This window comes from Mobula birostris, chromosome 30 (assembly GCF_030028105.1).
Source record: "Mobula birostris isolate sMobBir1 chromosome 30, sMobBir1.hap1, whole genome shotgun sequence".
Lineage (NCBI taxonomy): Eukaryota > Metazoa > Chordata > Chondrichthyes > Myliobatiformes > Myliobatidae > Mobula > Mobula birostris.
Window position 1 is genome coordinate 32,222,145 of NC_092399.1, and position 16,232 is coordinate 32,238,376.

Below are 16,232 nucleotides of genomic sequence, written 5' to 3' on the forward strand. Positions count from 1 at the left end.
CTCTAAATTGTGTAGGTATAGGTGAGTGGTAGGAATTGGGGAGAGTTAATAGGAATGTGAAAAATAAAGTGGAATTAATTAGTGTAAGTGGACGGTTGATGATCAGCATGGACTTTGTGGGCCGAAGGGCCTGTTTCTCTGCTGTACTTCTCTATGAGGCTATAAAGTTGGTCACCTTCCCATGGCGAGCAGTTGGACCCTCATCGTCAACTAGGAGGGGAGGAGAAGATGGCGGTGCAACGCAGCGCGCGGCCGCTCCGAAATGATATCGTATTTGTAAGTAGGATGCCGTGCACAATCCTGATTTGATGGAGACAGACATGAGAAGCACGGAGGAATATCTGGAGAAATTTCTGAAATGCCCGCTTCGCTGCTGTTGCTACTGTGCGATCGAGAATCTCCGGAGGGGAAGGCCCCAAATCCTCGGCTTTGCCTATTGCCTGTTGCTGGGGCCAGGGTCAAAGCGCTCAGCAGAGATGGTGCTCGGTGTCAGAAGGCTGGTCGGAGGCTCGAAGTTTTCGAACGGACTCAGGAGTCAGCTGTGGTCGGGTGCTTCCAGGGTGCTGCATTGGCAAGTTTGCGGCGCTGGAAGCTCATGGCAGGAAGAGTTTTTCTTCCTTCTACCGTCTGCCTGAGATGATGAGACTTTGGAGAGACTTTGAGACTTTTTTTTACCGTGCCCATGGTCAGTTCTTATCAAATTACGGTATTGCTTTGCACTATTGTAACTATATGTTCTAATTATGTGGTCTTTGTCAGTTTTTCAGTCTTGTTTGTCTTGTGTTTCTGTGATATCATTCTGGAGGAACATTGTATCATTTCTTAATGCATGAATTACTAAATGACAATAAAAGAGGACTGCGTGTCCTCATAATCTAACTCCAGCGGATTTGACCAGTTGAACAGGTGTTTGAACTTCTAACCAGCTTACCTAAGCTTACCTAACTAGGAGTAGCTTCAATATAAGATCTATATTCAGTTATGCTGTTGGGAAATACTTGCTTGCTACGGAGATGCTGATGGAAGATACCTGGAACACTGTTCCCGTTACACACCTGGGATTAGAACAGCAAAGGTTATCTGCATGGCCTTGCGAATAATGTTGTCCAGGGCAAACATCAGGTGTGGTCTAATCTGGCGCTGTCGAAGAACTTTTCTCATCTAGAAAGAAAAGCCTTATTAATAAGGGCTAATAATTTTACTAAGAGCTACAGAGAATTCCTCCCGCACCCTTCAGCCTCCTCATCTCAAGGACAGTGTATTGGGCAGCTGGCCGGCCTCCTGCTTACGTCTTCCATAAATCATGCAAAAATTCAGGTACCTGCATCTTAACAAACATTGTCCTAGACATTATATCACAGAGTGCCATGTACTTCAGAATTTTGCAATTGGAAATGTACCTACCTGGGTTGTTAGGAACTTAAATAAGATCGGGACTGAACCATTCAGCTCTTTAAGCAAATCCGTGGGCCAACGCTCTGAAAGCCTGATCTGATGCAGTGAAGGTAATATAAAGATGTCCGAGACTATAATTGAAAAGTATGGTGAGCTGTTGATCATAGAAGTTCTGAGCCATCTCTTCCAGTTATGGCTCATCTACCAACGTTAGAGTGGAGGACTTTACTGGAACGACAGGCTTCTGTCATGCCCAATACTGTCCTTAGTTATCACTAACAACATCAGTGGAGAACTTTGAGCCAACCACACTGTTGTCAGTCTCAAGCCTCATGCAGGTCAGATCAGGCTCAGGATGGCAGACAAAAATGAACCAGAGGACAATAAACCATTACCTTAACGATCATTCCAGATACAGTTAAAATACTAACAGTGGCAGAACTTACATTATCTTTATCTTACTGCAGACACTCCGAGTGTGTGGGCGTCTCGTGTTTTGTGCTTGGAACCCTTCAGACCAGCCATGGGCATTTCAAACATAAACCAGACACCCAAAATATACCTCTTTTGTTACACTGTTAATGCTGGCACCCGGAATATATAAACAGCCAGGATATTAGCTAACAAAACGACGTATTAAATGGCAATGATATGTCTTCAACACAACGTGTTAACACAGGAGATGGTCACGTAATGGTTTCCCTGATCTGATCATGAAGTAGGAGCCAATTACCATGAACATTGGGAGAGAAACAGAATATCTCACACCCAATGACTGTTTTGATGGTCTTTAAGTATCAGTGGAAGTTAAATTATGAACAGGCTTTTGTTTTGAAGGCCGGTTCTCACTTTAATTAATGCCTGCTTTGTTCTGTCAATCCAGAATAATTGCTGATGATATACCTGGTCTAAACAGAGTGGCTCTGGACATGGGGGTATCCATGTGGAAGCAGCTAAAATTAACGCAATCCAGCATATTGCACTCGCTTTGTTATATGACAGTGCACACAAGATGCTAGAAGAACTCAGCATGTCAGGCAGCATCTATAGAGGGAAATAAATGCTCCACGTTTCAGGCTGGGACCTTTTATCATGTGTTGATGAAGGGTCTTGGCCCAAAGAGTCGACCGTTTACTTCCCTGCATAGATGTTGCCTGACTTGCTAGTTTCCTCCAGCATTTTGTGTGTTGCTCTGGATTTCCAGCATCTTCAGAATCTCCTGTATTTACCCCTTGACATACGGTCCACTATACAGCCCCTGACTACACCGCGCCACATCACTACTCCCAACTAACATATACCTGTAGTTCTTACTCACTGAACCATAAGGAACTTTTGAAAGTCAGTGTGGAATACCAGTGAGCTGGGCCCACTGGCTCCAGAGGGAAAGACCCAACTATCAGCTAAGAGTATCCATCACAGCCACCTCATCGTGTTTTAACTTACGGCATCCTGGAAGGTGAAGAGGACAATCTGGATCTCGTTGAGCGCTCTCTTGTCAAGGCGCAGCTCGGCCTTCAGGCAGGACAGTGCTTTTATGATGGACCTGCGGTCCGCAGAACGAATGTAGTTCTTCAAGCAGATGACCAGATGCTGGGTGTGTTCACGTGTAAACTTACAGTTGGAGATCTGGTCCCAAAAAAACAAAAACAAAAAGTGATGTTTAGCGAATCATATGGGAGCGATGTAAGAGATAAGACAAGAAGAACCCCGGAATTATTTTTTCCACCAGAAGAAGCGGTTGAACAGCAGAAATTCCTACAGGTGTACCGAGGGGAGCATTCTAACTGGCTGCATCACTGTCTGGTATGCGGGGTGGTTGCACAGGATCGATATAAGCTGCAGAAAGTTGTGAGCTCAGCCATTTCCATCATGGGCACCAGCCTCCCCAGCGTCCAGGATATCTTCAAGGGGCGATGCCTCACAAAGGTGGCATCCATCATTAAGGACCCCCATCGCCCAGGACATGCACCCTTCTCATTGCTACCATTAGGAAGGAGGTACAGAGGCCTGAAACAAAACACTCCGCAATCTAGGAACAGCTTCTTCCACTCTGAATGGACATTAAACCCACAAGCACCACCTCACTACGGACACTGTAACTCAGTTTTTATCATTCTGTATTGCAAAGCACTGCAGCCGCAAATCAGCAAATTTCACAACATGTGCCACTGATATTAAACCTGATTCCGATCCCACACTCAGATTCCTCCCCCCCCATAGATGCCGTCTCAACCCCTGATTTCTTTCAGAAGACAGATTCTCATTTCAGATTCCAGCAACTACACTCTCTTGTATCTCGTCAAGAAGTTGATAGGTACAGTAAGAGGAGGAGTGGGGACGAAATGTTGCCTGTCAGACTCGATGCACTGAATGGTCTCATGTATGATTAAAAAAAAGGTTCACGTCAATGAATTTTCATCAGTTGATCAGGGATGACCTGACTTGGTCCAACTAAGCAGAGCTCACTGCCAAGAAGGCCCACCAGCGCCTTTACTTCCTGAGGAAACTGAAGAAATTTGGCCTGTCCCCTAAAACCCTCACTAATTTTTATAGATGCAGCGTAGAAAGCATTCTTCTAGGGTGCATCACAACCTGGTATGGAAGTTGTCCTGTCCAAGACCGGAAGAAGCTGCAGAAGATCGCGAACACGGCGCAGCACACCACACAAACCAATCTTCCGTCCTTGGACTCACTTGACACCACATGCTGTCACAGCAGTGCTGCCAGGATAATCAAGGACACGACCCACCCAGCCAACACACTTTCTGTCCTTCTTCCTTCCGGGAGGAGGCTCAGGAGCTTGAAGACTCGTACAGCCAGATTTGGGAACAGCTTCTTTCCAACTGTGATAAGACTGCTGAACGGATCCTGACCCGGATCTGGGCCGTACCCTCCAAATATCCAGACCTGCCTCTCGGTTTTTTTGCACTACCTTACTTTCCATTTTTCTATTTTCTATTTATGATTTATAATTTAAATTTTTAATATTTACTATCAATTTGTAATCCAGGGAGCAGGAAGCGCAGAATCAAATATCGCTGTGATGATTGTACATCCCAGTATCAATTGTTTGGTGACAATAAAGTATAAAGTATAAAGGATCAGTCCATTGACCTTCAACCCAGATTCCACAATTACCACCCCACGGCAGGGCATTTTGCGTACCTGAGCCAGAGCTTCTAGAATGTTCCAGACCACAGTTTCACAGTCCTCTGTCAGTATCTTGAAGAGCGTGGCCCTGCACTCACTATCCTTCTTCAAGAGGAAGAGGGAGGCATTTTCTTCAGGTGAGGAAGGGATGTCGTCCATCTGTTCCTCAAGCACACTGTGGGGGCGGTGGGGGGGGGAGGGGAACGAGGACGGGGACAGTGATTAAATCAGTCCCAGCAAAAAGAAGAATGAGAACCCATACCGATGAGGACGCATTACCTGACGAACTCCTGCTGTGGTGAGCTGCTCTTGACGGGCAGCACGGGGATCGAGCAGCTTCGTGAGAGTACGGGTTGGATGAGTCTGAAGTCCAAGGGATGGTGGATCTCGGGCCCCTCCTTGACGTGCCCTGTTGTGGGGACCGACAGACTGTGATAAAATTCACCTAGAGAAAGAGGAGGAATCATCAGTTTTTATGAGGTAGTCGTAGTGGAAGCATGTACTCTGCGGCAAGCACTGGGGAAGCTGGGGGGGGGGAGGTGAAAGGCCAAAGGTCACAGCCAGGGAAAGAAGACTTAACTCCAAGATGTCTGGAGGTTGGTGGGAATAGGATGCACAGTGCTATGGTGTGCTGTGAGAGAGGACCTGCATCTATTTTGCACCCCTCATATCTGTAAGAGGTGGCACAAGGGTGCAGACAGGACCTCCAGTAACCTGGATTCAATCCTGACCAACCCCTCCGGTTCTGTCTGTGTGGAGTTTGCTCACTCTCTCTGTGACCATGCAGGATTCAGAGAATCATAGATTCATGCAAATAGGCCCTTCGGCCCATCACATACATACCAGGCATCATCCACACCCATACCATTCAATCCCTCTTCCCAACTGTCAGCATCATTTCTTACCTCTTCCTTTCCCCATTATTTCATTTCCCCTCCCTCTCACTCACACTGCTTCCTCCCCGCTTAATTTTCATTTAGTTTCCAGTTTCTGCTCCCCCGCCATTCCTCCACTTCCTTCGGCATTCCTTCAACTCCCATTCAGTGTCCATTCCAGGTCGTTAAGAGGGCGTATGGTGAGTTACCCTTCATTAGTCAGCGGGTTGAGCTCAATGGCCACGAGGTGGCATTGCAAGACCCTGGTTAAACCACACATGGAATATTGTGTTCAGTTATGGTCGCCTCGTTTTAGGAAAGATGTGGAAGCTTTAGAGAGGGTGCAGAGAGGATTTATCTGGATTAGAGAACATGTCTTATGAGGGGAGACTGAGTAAACTAGGGCTTTTCCCTTTCAGAGTGAAGGAGGATGAGGGGCAACTTGACAGAGCTGTACCAGCTGATAAGGGACATAGCTAGAGTGGACAGCCAGAGACTTCCCCAGGGTGGGAATGGCAAATAAAAGGGGGCATAATTTTAAGGTGTTTGGAGAATAGTATGGTGGGATGTCAGATGTTAAGTTTTTTTTACACGGAGAGTGGTGGATGTGTGGAACACCCTTGCAGGGGTGTTGGTAGAGGCAGATACATTAGGGGCATTTAGGAAACTCTTAGATAGGCATATGGATAATAGAAAATTGGATGGCTATGTAGGAGGAAGGGTTAGACTGAATTTAGGGTAGGTTAAAAGCTTAGCCCAACACTTTGGACCAAAGGGCCTGGACTGTGCTGTGGTCTTCTATGTACTATGTTCAGTGACTTACCCTGGTTCCCTTTTCATTCTGTCATATTGATTTCCAGTCAGCTCACCGTCTCTTTCTGCTTCGATCCAATTCTTCGCCAATGCCACCTGACCCTATTCACCTGCTCCCCATTCCACTGTTCTCCAGTTCCCCTGTCTCACGTTTTCAAGCCCACCCCCCCGCTCACTGTAACCTGTCCCTCACCACCTCCCTCAGCCGCATTCCCACGGCACTCGCAGTCATTCCCGTACCCGGCTTTGGGGGCGGTTTCCTCTTCCGGTTCAGGAACGCGTCCTTGAGGAGCTGTGAGGCTGTGGCCCGCTTATCAGGATCAGGCTCAAAGCTGTGCAGAAGAAAGGTCTTTGCTTCCAGAGACATCGACTCCGGAATATCTGGGTGGATCTTAAACATCCCCACCTACAGTCGAACAAACAGGAGGTCAGAGCTTGGGAACAAACTCATCACTCGGACGGTCAGGACAATGAAACGTCACACAGGTGACTTGCGATACAAAGTTATCACATTTGACACCAGTTCACCGTGCTCCAATGCTGTGACAGTCAAACGTGACGCATATCTGCAGACACAAATCCCATCATTATATAAGATGCTTACACCCTTTTCTGCCACTTTTCAGAACACACGCAGTGTCAGACACCCAGCCTTGTTCCAGAGAGATGGTAGGGTTTCCCCCTGATCTATAACTCATCCCAATACTACAGGCAAGAACCAGTTTTACACCCACTAATGTACTTGGATTCAAAGATCAAGCGACCATTGATCACATCACACTCCCCTGAAAGTGTTGGAGTGCAGACATACGACAGGATTCAGGTATACATTATTCCAGATGGAACATTGCTTTGGGACATCCAGCCATGGTTGAAGGAGGGGGTGGATAAATGCACTGATGAGGTCTGAATTTCATATATCAAAATATGCTAACACCAAACACATCTTTTCCTCCCCGCCCCCCCCAATTTCCACTTTCCACAGGGAAATGCGACTCTTTCCTATGCGACTCCCTGATCCATTCGTTCCCCCCCCCACAGATCTCCCTCCCGATACTTATCCTTGCAAGTGGAACCAGTGCGACACCTGCCCCTACACCTCGCCCCTCACTACCATTCAGGGCCCCAAACAGTTCTTCCAGGTAAGGCAACACTTCGCCTGTGAGTCTGCTGGGGTCGACTACTGCATCCAGTCCTCCCGGTGTGGCCTCCTGTATATCGGTGAGGCCCGACGTAGACTGGGAGACCAGCTTCGTCAAGCACCTTCTCTCCATCCACCGCAAAAAGCGGGATTTCCCCAGTGTCCACCCATTTCAATTCTACATCCCATTCCCATTCCGACAGTCGGACCATGGCCTCCTCTATCGTCGTGATGAGGCCACACTCAAGTTGGAGGAGCAACACCTTATATTCCATCTGGGTAGTCTCCAAACTGGTGGCATGGACATCAATTTCTCAAATTTCCAGTAATTGGCCCTCACCACCCTCCTTTACCATTCTCCATTTTTGTTTCCCTCTCACACCTTCTTTCCTTACCTGCCCATCACCTCCCTCTGGTGCTCCTCCCCCTCCCTTTCATTCATGGTCCTCTGTCCTCTCCCATCAGATTCCTCCTTCTCCAGCCCTGCATCTCTTTCACCAGTCAACATCCCAGCTCTGTACTTCACACCACCTTCCCCCACCTGGTTTGACCCATCACTTGCCACCATGTACGTCTTCCTCCCCTCCCCCCGCCTTCTTACTCTAACTTCTTCCCCCTTCCTTTCCAGGCCTGATGAAGGGTCTTGGCCCAAAACATCGACTGCTTACTCGTTTCCATAGATTCTGCCTGGCCTGCTGAGTTCCTCCGGCATTTTATGTGTGTTGCTATTTAGTACAGGAGTTGGTGTGTTATGTCGAAGTTGCACAAGACATTGGTGATCCCTAATGTTGGAGTCACCATCCAACAGGAAAAAGAGCAATAAGATTGAAAGGGTACACAGAGAATTAACAAGGATGTTGCCGGGACTTGAGTTATAGGAAAAGTTTGAATAGGTTAGGACTTTGTTCCCTGGAGCGTAGGAAAATGAGGAGAAATTTGATATACATATTTATGAGAGGCAGAAATTATGTAAGTGAATGCAGGCTTTTCCCTCTGATTTTGGGTGAGACTAGAATTAGAGTTCATAAGTTAAGAGTGAAAGGTGAGAAGGCTAAGGGGGACATCTTCACTCAGAGGGTTGTGAGAGTGTGGAACAAGCTGCCAGCAAAAGTAATAGGTGCAGGTTAGATTTCAGCACCTGAGAGAAGTCTGGATAATTAAATGGATGGGAGAGCTATGGTCTATTTTCAGGTTGATGGGACTCGCTAGCAGAATAATTGTTCAGCAACGACTCGATGGGCCAAACAGCCTGTTTCTGTGCGGTAGTACTCTATGACCCTGAACAACTCCACACACAAAGTCACAGAAGTTCCAGATCCGTCTGCTTTGCTCGTCTCTAGACGACTAGATCCCATTATCGGTCTGGTTACCTTAAACATGGCAGCCTGGGGCTCTCCCAGTTCAAAGAAGGGTGGCTTTCCTGTGGCCATTTCAATGACGGTACAGGCCAAGGACCAGATATCCGCAGGTTTGCCGTAACCTCGCGGTCCCTTGTCGATGATCTCAGGGGCCATGTACTGGAGAGTTCCTGGAGCCGAAGAACCGACACGGAAACAATTCATAAGCTGAGGACGCCACACCCAGTGTCAGTCCCAGAACTCCGATATACCCAGTCTTGTCACTCCCAACACCCCGACTCACCCAGTGTCAGTCCCAGACCCCGATATACCCAGTCTTGTCACTCCCAACACCCCGACTCACCCAGTGTCAGTCCCAGACCCCGATATACCCAGTCTTGTCACTCCCAACACCCCGACTCACCCAGTGTCAGTCCCAGACCCCAATATACCCAGTATTGTCACTCCCAACACCCCGACTCACCCGGTGTCAGTCCCAGACCCCAATATACCCAGTCTTGTCACTCCCAACACCCTGACTCACCCAGTGTCAGTCCCAGAACCCTGATATACCCAGTCTTGTCACTCCCAACACCCCGACTCACCCAGTGTCAGTCCCAGACCCTGATATACCCAGTATTGTCACTCCCAACACCCCGACTCACCCAGTGTCAGTCCCAGACCCCGATATACCCAGTATTGTCACTCCCAACACCCCGACTCACCCGGTGTCAGTCCCAGACCCCGATATACCCAGTCTTGTCACTCCCAACACCCCGACTCACCCAGTGTCAGTCCCAGACCCCAATATACCCAGTCTTGTCACTCCCAACACCCCGACTCGTCTAGTGTCAGTCCCAGACCCCTGATATACCCAGTCTTGTCACTCCCAACACCCCGACTCACCCAGTGTCAGTCCCAGACCCCGATATACCCAGTCTTGTCACTCCCAACACCCTGCTTGTCCAGTGTCAGTCCCAGACCCTGATATACCCAGTGTTGTCAGCCCCAACAACCCGACTCACCCAGTGTTGTCAGTCCCAGCACCCTGACTCACCCAGTGTCGTCAGCCCCAACACCCTGACTCACCCAGTGTCAGTCCCAGACCCCGATATACCCAGTCTTGTCACTCCCAACACCCCGACTCACCCAGTGTCAGTCCCAGACCCCGATATACCCAGTCTTGTCACTCCCAACACCCTGACTCATCCAGTGTCAGTCCCAGAACCCTGATATACCCAGTGTTGTCACTCCCAACACCCCGACTCACCCAGTGTCAGTCCCAGACCCCAATATACCCAGTCTTGTCACTCCCAACACCCCGATTCACCCATTGTCAGTCCCAGACCCCAATATACCCAGTCTTGTCACTCCCAACACCCCGACTCACCCAGTGTCAGTCCCAGACCCCAATATACCCAGTATTGTCACTCCCAACACCCCGACTCACCCGGTGTCAGTCCCAGACCCCAATATACCCAGTCTTATCACTCCCAACACCCCGACTCACCCAGTGTCGTCAGCCCCAGCACCCCGACTCACCCAGTGTCGTCAGTCCCAGCACCCCAAGACTGAAGGATCTCAGTTATATGTACAGACATATAGGCTGGACTTGTTTACCTTGGACAGTGGAGGCTGAGATGTGACTTGGGAGGACTGAACAATATCACCCCGGGGATAGATTAAGTCGTGGGTAAGAAACCTTTTTCTCAAAGTGGGGATATCTAAGACAAGGGTGCCTAGTATTAAGGCAAGAGGTAGGTTTAGAGAAAACCTGAGGTGGAACTTTTCCACACACAGAGTGATTGGAGTCTGGAACACACTCCCCAAGGGGTGGCGGAGGTAAGTATTGTTGCTTGTTTTTATTGGTTGCATGATTTGTGTTTCTTTTTCTCTACGCATTTTGTGTTTGTTGGTCTTTTTTTAAAAATTGGTTCTTTCGGGTTTTTTGTTTCGTGGCTTGCCTGTAAGGAGATGAATCTTGTATAATTTATACACACTTATATAATAAATGCACCTTGAACAACACATTTAAGGCATCTAGACAAGTACTCGAATCGCCAAGACCTAATGTAGGTACATGGGATTAGTGTAGTTCAGTGCAATATTCAGCATGGGGTTAGTGGGCTGAATGGCCTGTTTCTGTGATATAGAATTTGGTAATGGTCAGAACCGACACCAAGCTATTCAATGCTACAGGCAGTCGGCACCGAACCCTGGCTCAGACACCAACACTCATCGGGACCAACATGGAATCCTATCACTGACAAACTCTGCCATTGCTGAACTGCTGTTGGCGAGCTGCCGGAAACCAGGCCCACACATACCAAGACCCGGAACACACACTCCACTGGTGCCATGAACTAAAGACCACCCTGTGCTCTGGCGCTCGGTCACCTGTGAACGTTTCTGTGCAAGGATTGATTCCTGCGAGCCTCTTCGACGTCCCAAAGTCTGAGATCTTCAGCACTCCACTGTAGGTGTTTATTAGTACGTTATCCCCCTTTGGAGAGAGATTTTGTTTCAATAAAACTCAGCGCAGAACCATTTCCCAGAACTATAGCTAGTGAAAACAGCGGTGAAGACCAGGAGAGACACTTGTCACAACCACGGATTCGGCAGCGCGGCAGATATGGCAACTGCACTCATAAATATACAGCACGTGTCAGCTAATTATTATTTAATTGTGACGGTATTTAACTCTATTCTTTTTGTCGTAGATTTGAGCAAACCACAGCAACGTTTCGTCGCCTGCTTGCATTTGGCTTTGCCTGAGAAATTGGACTGTTGAGTCAACTGACTCTGAGGACTAGCGGTATTCATTTTATACTTAGTTATTCCTTTAAGCCGGAGTGTTTGTCTTCGGTTTCCATTTGAGAGTTTTAGTTAACAGCCCTGTTTGGTCTAGTGTTTATTGTTTTCCTTTCCCTCCGACTCTGTTCGCATTAAAGTCTGTGAACTACCAACCTGCTTCAGCATCTCTCTCTCTCTCAGCACTTGTGTCATATCCAAACATACCGACACAGCACTGTTCTCCTGGCTGACTGATCCTCCCCTCCTTCCTCATTGCGAACCTTCTCATCATCATCTGATACGCTGGGGAGATTAAACGCTCATCGGGAAACCAGTGGCATGATCAGCCGATCGGCAGCCGTCTGTGCCACTGAATAACAGTGCGAGTGCAGCCTGCAGCTTCTGTGACGACAGGACGCAGATTGAGTGCCCGGAAGGTACAGAAGGGGCTGGGGTGGTGGATTCGGAGGCTGGCATGACTGAACAAAGAATCAGTGGGGAGAGCGATGGGACAGCAAATTCATGCAGCAGCCTACGTAGAACAGGCTTCCTGGAAATCGGAAGAGGCAGGATGAAGACCGTGACACCCTAAGACATAGGAGCAGAATTAGGCCATTCGACCTGGAGTCTGCTCCGCCATTCAATCATGGCTGATTTTTTATCCCTCTCACCCCCATTTTTCTTGGGTTAGTGCCAACGCTGCAGCCACTACTTCACAGCAGCTTCCACCGAGGGGTGTGGACAGACCAAGCCGAGCTCTTTCCATCAGCCTCACACCCGACTACAAATTGTGTGGTATTAATTCTCCCAGTAACTCTTCTATCGATTACCCTCCAAACCTCTGCTACCGCCTAGATGAGCTCTAACTTTCTCCTGCTAATGTGTATTATTGTTATGCTTTGGAGTCAACACCATTTCTCCGTTAGCAAGGCCGACTTCACTCAGCCAGCGGAAATGAGTGATGGCTAGGTTTAGTCACACTGTCTCATTACTCATTTCTCCATTACCTTAATGTCTCTGTGCACGATCTGATTCTCATGCAGGTACTTCAAGCCTTCCAGAATCTGCTTTGTGTAGAAAACAATCGTGGCCTCGTTGTCTTTAAGTGGACCCCACTTGGAGTGCAGCAGAGCGGAGAGGCTTCCTGCGTACAAAGTGTCACATGGGCGATCACTGTATCGTCACTTAACCAAACAGAAAGACTACCAAGGTGGGGGTAGAGAGCATGGACTACGCAACACAGAGGCAAAATGTTAGGGTGCAAGTCTACAAGAAACTGGGAAGATTGCACGCAATGGGCAAGCACTTACGGAAACTTACATAAACACACAAAATGGTTTGGGTTAGTGAATTGTGGGCACGCCAAGTTGGTGCTGGAAGTGTGGCAATCCTTGTAGGAGGCCCAGCACAATCTTCAGAACGTATTAGCCATTGACGCAAATGACACAATTCACTGTATGTTTTGACGTTTCAATGTACAGGTGACAAATAAAGCAAAACCTAGTGTTATGTGCGTGCGTGTAAGATTTGGTCTAGACCCCACACACACAGACACAGAAAATCATTCACAGAAAGTTTCTCAAGCCCACATCCATGAGTGATATCTGACTAAAATAATGAATGCAAGGGGTTAATTTAATCAAATCAATTAATTAATTTTTTTAAAGATTCAGCATGGTCCTTACGACCTTTCGAAACACACTGCTCAGCATTCCCCGGATTTAATTCTAGCCCAATCACGGGACAATTTACAATCACCAATTAAACTACCAACTGGTACACCTTTGGACTGTGGGAGGAAACTGGAGCACCCGGAGGAAACCCACGTGGTCACGGGGTGAACGGAACCCGAGTCGCTGGTACCGAAAAGTGATGCTACCCCATGGTCCTCAGAGCTCAGGTGAAACGGTCACGAAGTCACAACTCCTTTATAAGAACTGGAGTACCAGCTCTCAGTTTAAACGTATAACAGAACTGTGACCAATTCATAACACAGGTACTGTGCCACAGCAGGTACTGACACACTGCCACGAGTTGAAAACAATCACACTTTGATGACTACAGGAAATGCATGATACAACTTAATAAAAATGAGGTATGACAGGTTAACCCAGCTTCTGATAGTCAAAACGAAGTTACTGACTAACCAGAGTATCAATCTCAGTCAATGAGCCGGCAATGAGCTTTCCTCCTGCTCTGAGGAAAGAAATCTCCACTGACGGGGAGCTTTGATCCGAAGTGAGTTGGTAAATGCTGCCTGAGGTGCAGTGAAAAACGTTGTTATGTATATCATCTGTGCAGATCATTTCATCACATCTGTACGATGAGGTAGTAGAAGGGAGAAGCAATTATAGAGTGCAGAATGAAGTGTTACATTTACAGGGAAAGTGCGGTGCAGACAGACAGTAAGTATAAGACCTTAGAGCCCACTTGCAGTACTGTGTTCAGTTCTGGTCACCTCATTACGGGAAGGATGTGGATACTATAGAGAGAGTGCAGAGGAGATTTACAAGGATGTTGCCTGAATTGGAGGGCGTACCTAATGAGAATACGTTGAGTGAACTTGGCCTTTTCTCCTTGGAGCGACGGTGGATGAGAGGTGACCTGATAGAGGTGTGTAAGATGACGAGAGGCATTGATCGTGTGGATAGTCAGAGGCTTTTTCCCAGGGCTGAAATGGCTAGCACGAGGGGGGCATAGTTTTTAGGTGCTTGGAAGTAGGAACAAGGGGATGTCAGAGGGGAAGGGGAACAAGGAACAAGGGGATGTTTTTCACACACAGAGTGGTGGGTGCATGGAGTGCACTGCCAGCGACAGTGGTGGAAGCGAACACAGTAGGGTCTCTTAAGAGACTCTTAAATAGATACATGGAGCTTAGAAAAATAGAGGACTCTGCGATAGGGAAGTTCTAGGCTGCTTCTAGAGTAGGTTATGTGGTTGCCACAACATTGTGGGCCGAAGGGCCTGTGATGTGCTGTATTTTTCTATGTTTCTGTGATGCACCACTTTCAATCCTAAATCACTCACACATTGTATTCCAAAGTGTTTCATTCTGAAAAACAAAAGTCCTCACCTCCTGGGACCTCTTCCATGAAGATTTTGATGAAGCCATCCTGACTAACCGACCCCAGGTACTGAACAATATTCCGGTGTTTCAGCCGCTTGTGGAGAGCGATTTCTTCGTGAAGAGGCTGTGAGTATCTGAGTATGGAGTAGTAAAGGAAACAGGGTCAACAAGGTCTGGAAAAGGGAGAATGGGGATGGAACCAGCTGTGTGTTGCTAACGGTGTAGCGAGCAGAATCTTTCACTTCATGATCACTCCTACATCGCAGAAAGATAGGAAAGCAATAGGGTTACTATGGTGGGGATTTTAACTTTCCCAATATTCACTGTGTTTGCCTTATTGTGAAGATTAGAAAATTTAGCTTCACTTGTCATACGCACATCAAAACATACAGTGAAATGCATCGCTTGGCGTCAATGACCAGTGCAGTCCGAGGATTGCGCTGGGGGCTGCCCACTAGGGTTGCCAACGTAGCATACCCACAACTCACTGATCCTATCTGTACATCGTTGGAATGCAGGAGGAAACTGAAACACCTGGAGGAAATGTGGATGGTGTACAAACTTCCTACAGACAGCAGCAGGAACCAGACCCCAATCGGTGATTGTTGGTGCTGTGAAGTGTTGTATTACCACAAAACTACTGTGCCATCCTCAGGTAGGATGTCACTTCTTAAGTACATCCAAGATAGTTTTTTTTTGGGACAATATGTAGATAAGGGGCTGTTTTTCATTTCATCCTAGCAAGTGGTGGAAATGTCATCTGGGGAATAGTTTGGAAAAAGTGAGCACAGTTCTATTTGTTTCAAGGTAGTTATAAAAAGGGGTAATTTCGTTCGCGTGTTAAAGTCTTGAATTTGGAAAAAGGCTGATTCATGAGAGAGGACCTGACCAATGTAGACTGGGAGCAAAGTTTTGAGCATAAAATGACATCTGACAGGCGGGAGGAGGGAGAGCAGCGCGCCACGCGTGCGCAGCCCTCCGGTGAAAAATGATATCATATCTGTTAAATAGGGGCCGTGGACAATTCTGATTTGATGGAGACGGACATGAAAGCACAGAGGAACATCTGGAGAAATTTCTGGAACGCTCGTTCACTGCTATCGCTACTGCGCGGTCAGGAATCTTCCGGAGGGAAGGCCTCAAAATCCCCGGCTTTGCCTGCTGTTGGCGACCGAGATTGAGGTCGAATCGTTCGGACAGAGATGCTGCTCAGTACTCGGTGTCGGAGAGCTGATTTGGAGGCTCGAAGTTTTCGGACGACTCAGAGACGGATTGTGGTCGGGCATGGCAGGGAGAGTTTTTCTTCCTTCTCCCGTCTGCGTGAGATGTGGGACATTTGAGAGACTTTGAACTTTTACTGTGCTCATGGACTTCTTCATCAAGTTATGGTATTGTTGCACTGTTGTAACTATATGTTATAATTATGTGGTTTTGTCAGTTTTTTCAGTCTTGGTCTGTCCTGTGTTTTGTGATATCACACCGGAGGAAATATTGTATCATTTCTTAATGCATGCATTACTAAATGATGTGACGAGAATACACATAAATTAAGATGTTTGCTGGCCTGGGTTAGCAACAGTGGCATCAGCAGTTGGTCTGCCACCTGTCCTCAGGGGAGGGAGAGATAAGGAACAATGAAGCAGCATTTGGAGATGTTA

The 16,232-nt window shown here is 47.6% G+C and overlaps 1 protein-coding gene across 5 annotated transcripts in view; it reads right to left on the minus strand.

Moving 5' to 3' along the window:
• The window catches only part of LOC140190530 (mitogen-activated protein kinase kinase kinase 5), a 194,952-nt gene that overhangs the window by 37,566 nt on the left and 141,154 nt on the right, over window positions 1–16,232 (minus strand). For all 5 annotated transcript variants that reach the window (XR_011883627.1, XM_072247181.1, XM_072247180.1 and 2 more), the window contains 9 exons: window positions 14,581–14,708; window positions 12,515–12,651; window positions 11,112–11,217; window positions 8,748–8,905; window positions 6,477–6,642; window positions 4,828–4,993; window positions 4,564–4,723; window positions 2,842–3,024; window positions 1,056–1,161 (listed from right to left, as the gene is read on the minus strand). Coding sequence is in view for 4 of the 5 variants with exons in the window: in XM_072247181.1 (XP_072103282.1) it covers window positions 1,056–1,161; window positions 2,842–3,024; window positions 4,564–4,723; window positions 4,828–4,993; window positions 6,477–6,642; window positions 8,748–8,905; window positions 11,112–11,217; window positions 12,515–12,651; window positions 14,581–14,708 (1,310 nt within the window). In the remaining variant the exon portion in view is untranslated. The remainder of the gene's footprint in view (window positions 1–1,055; window positions 1,162–2,841; window positions 3,025–4,563; window positions 4,724–4,827; window positions 4,994–6,476; window positions 6,643–8,747; window positions 8,906–11,111; window positions 11,218–12,514; window positions 12,652–14,580; window positions 14,709–16,232) is intronic.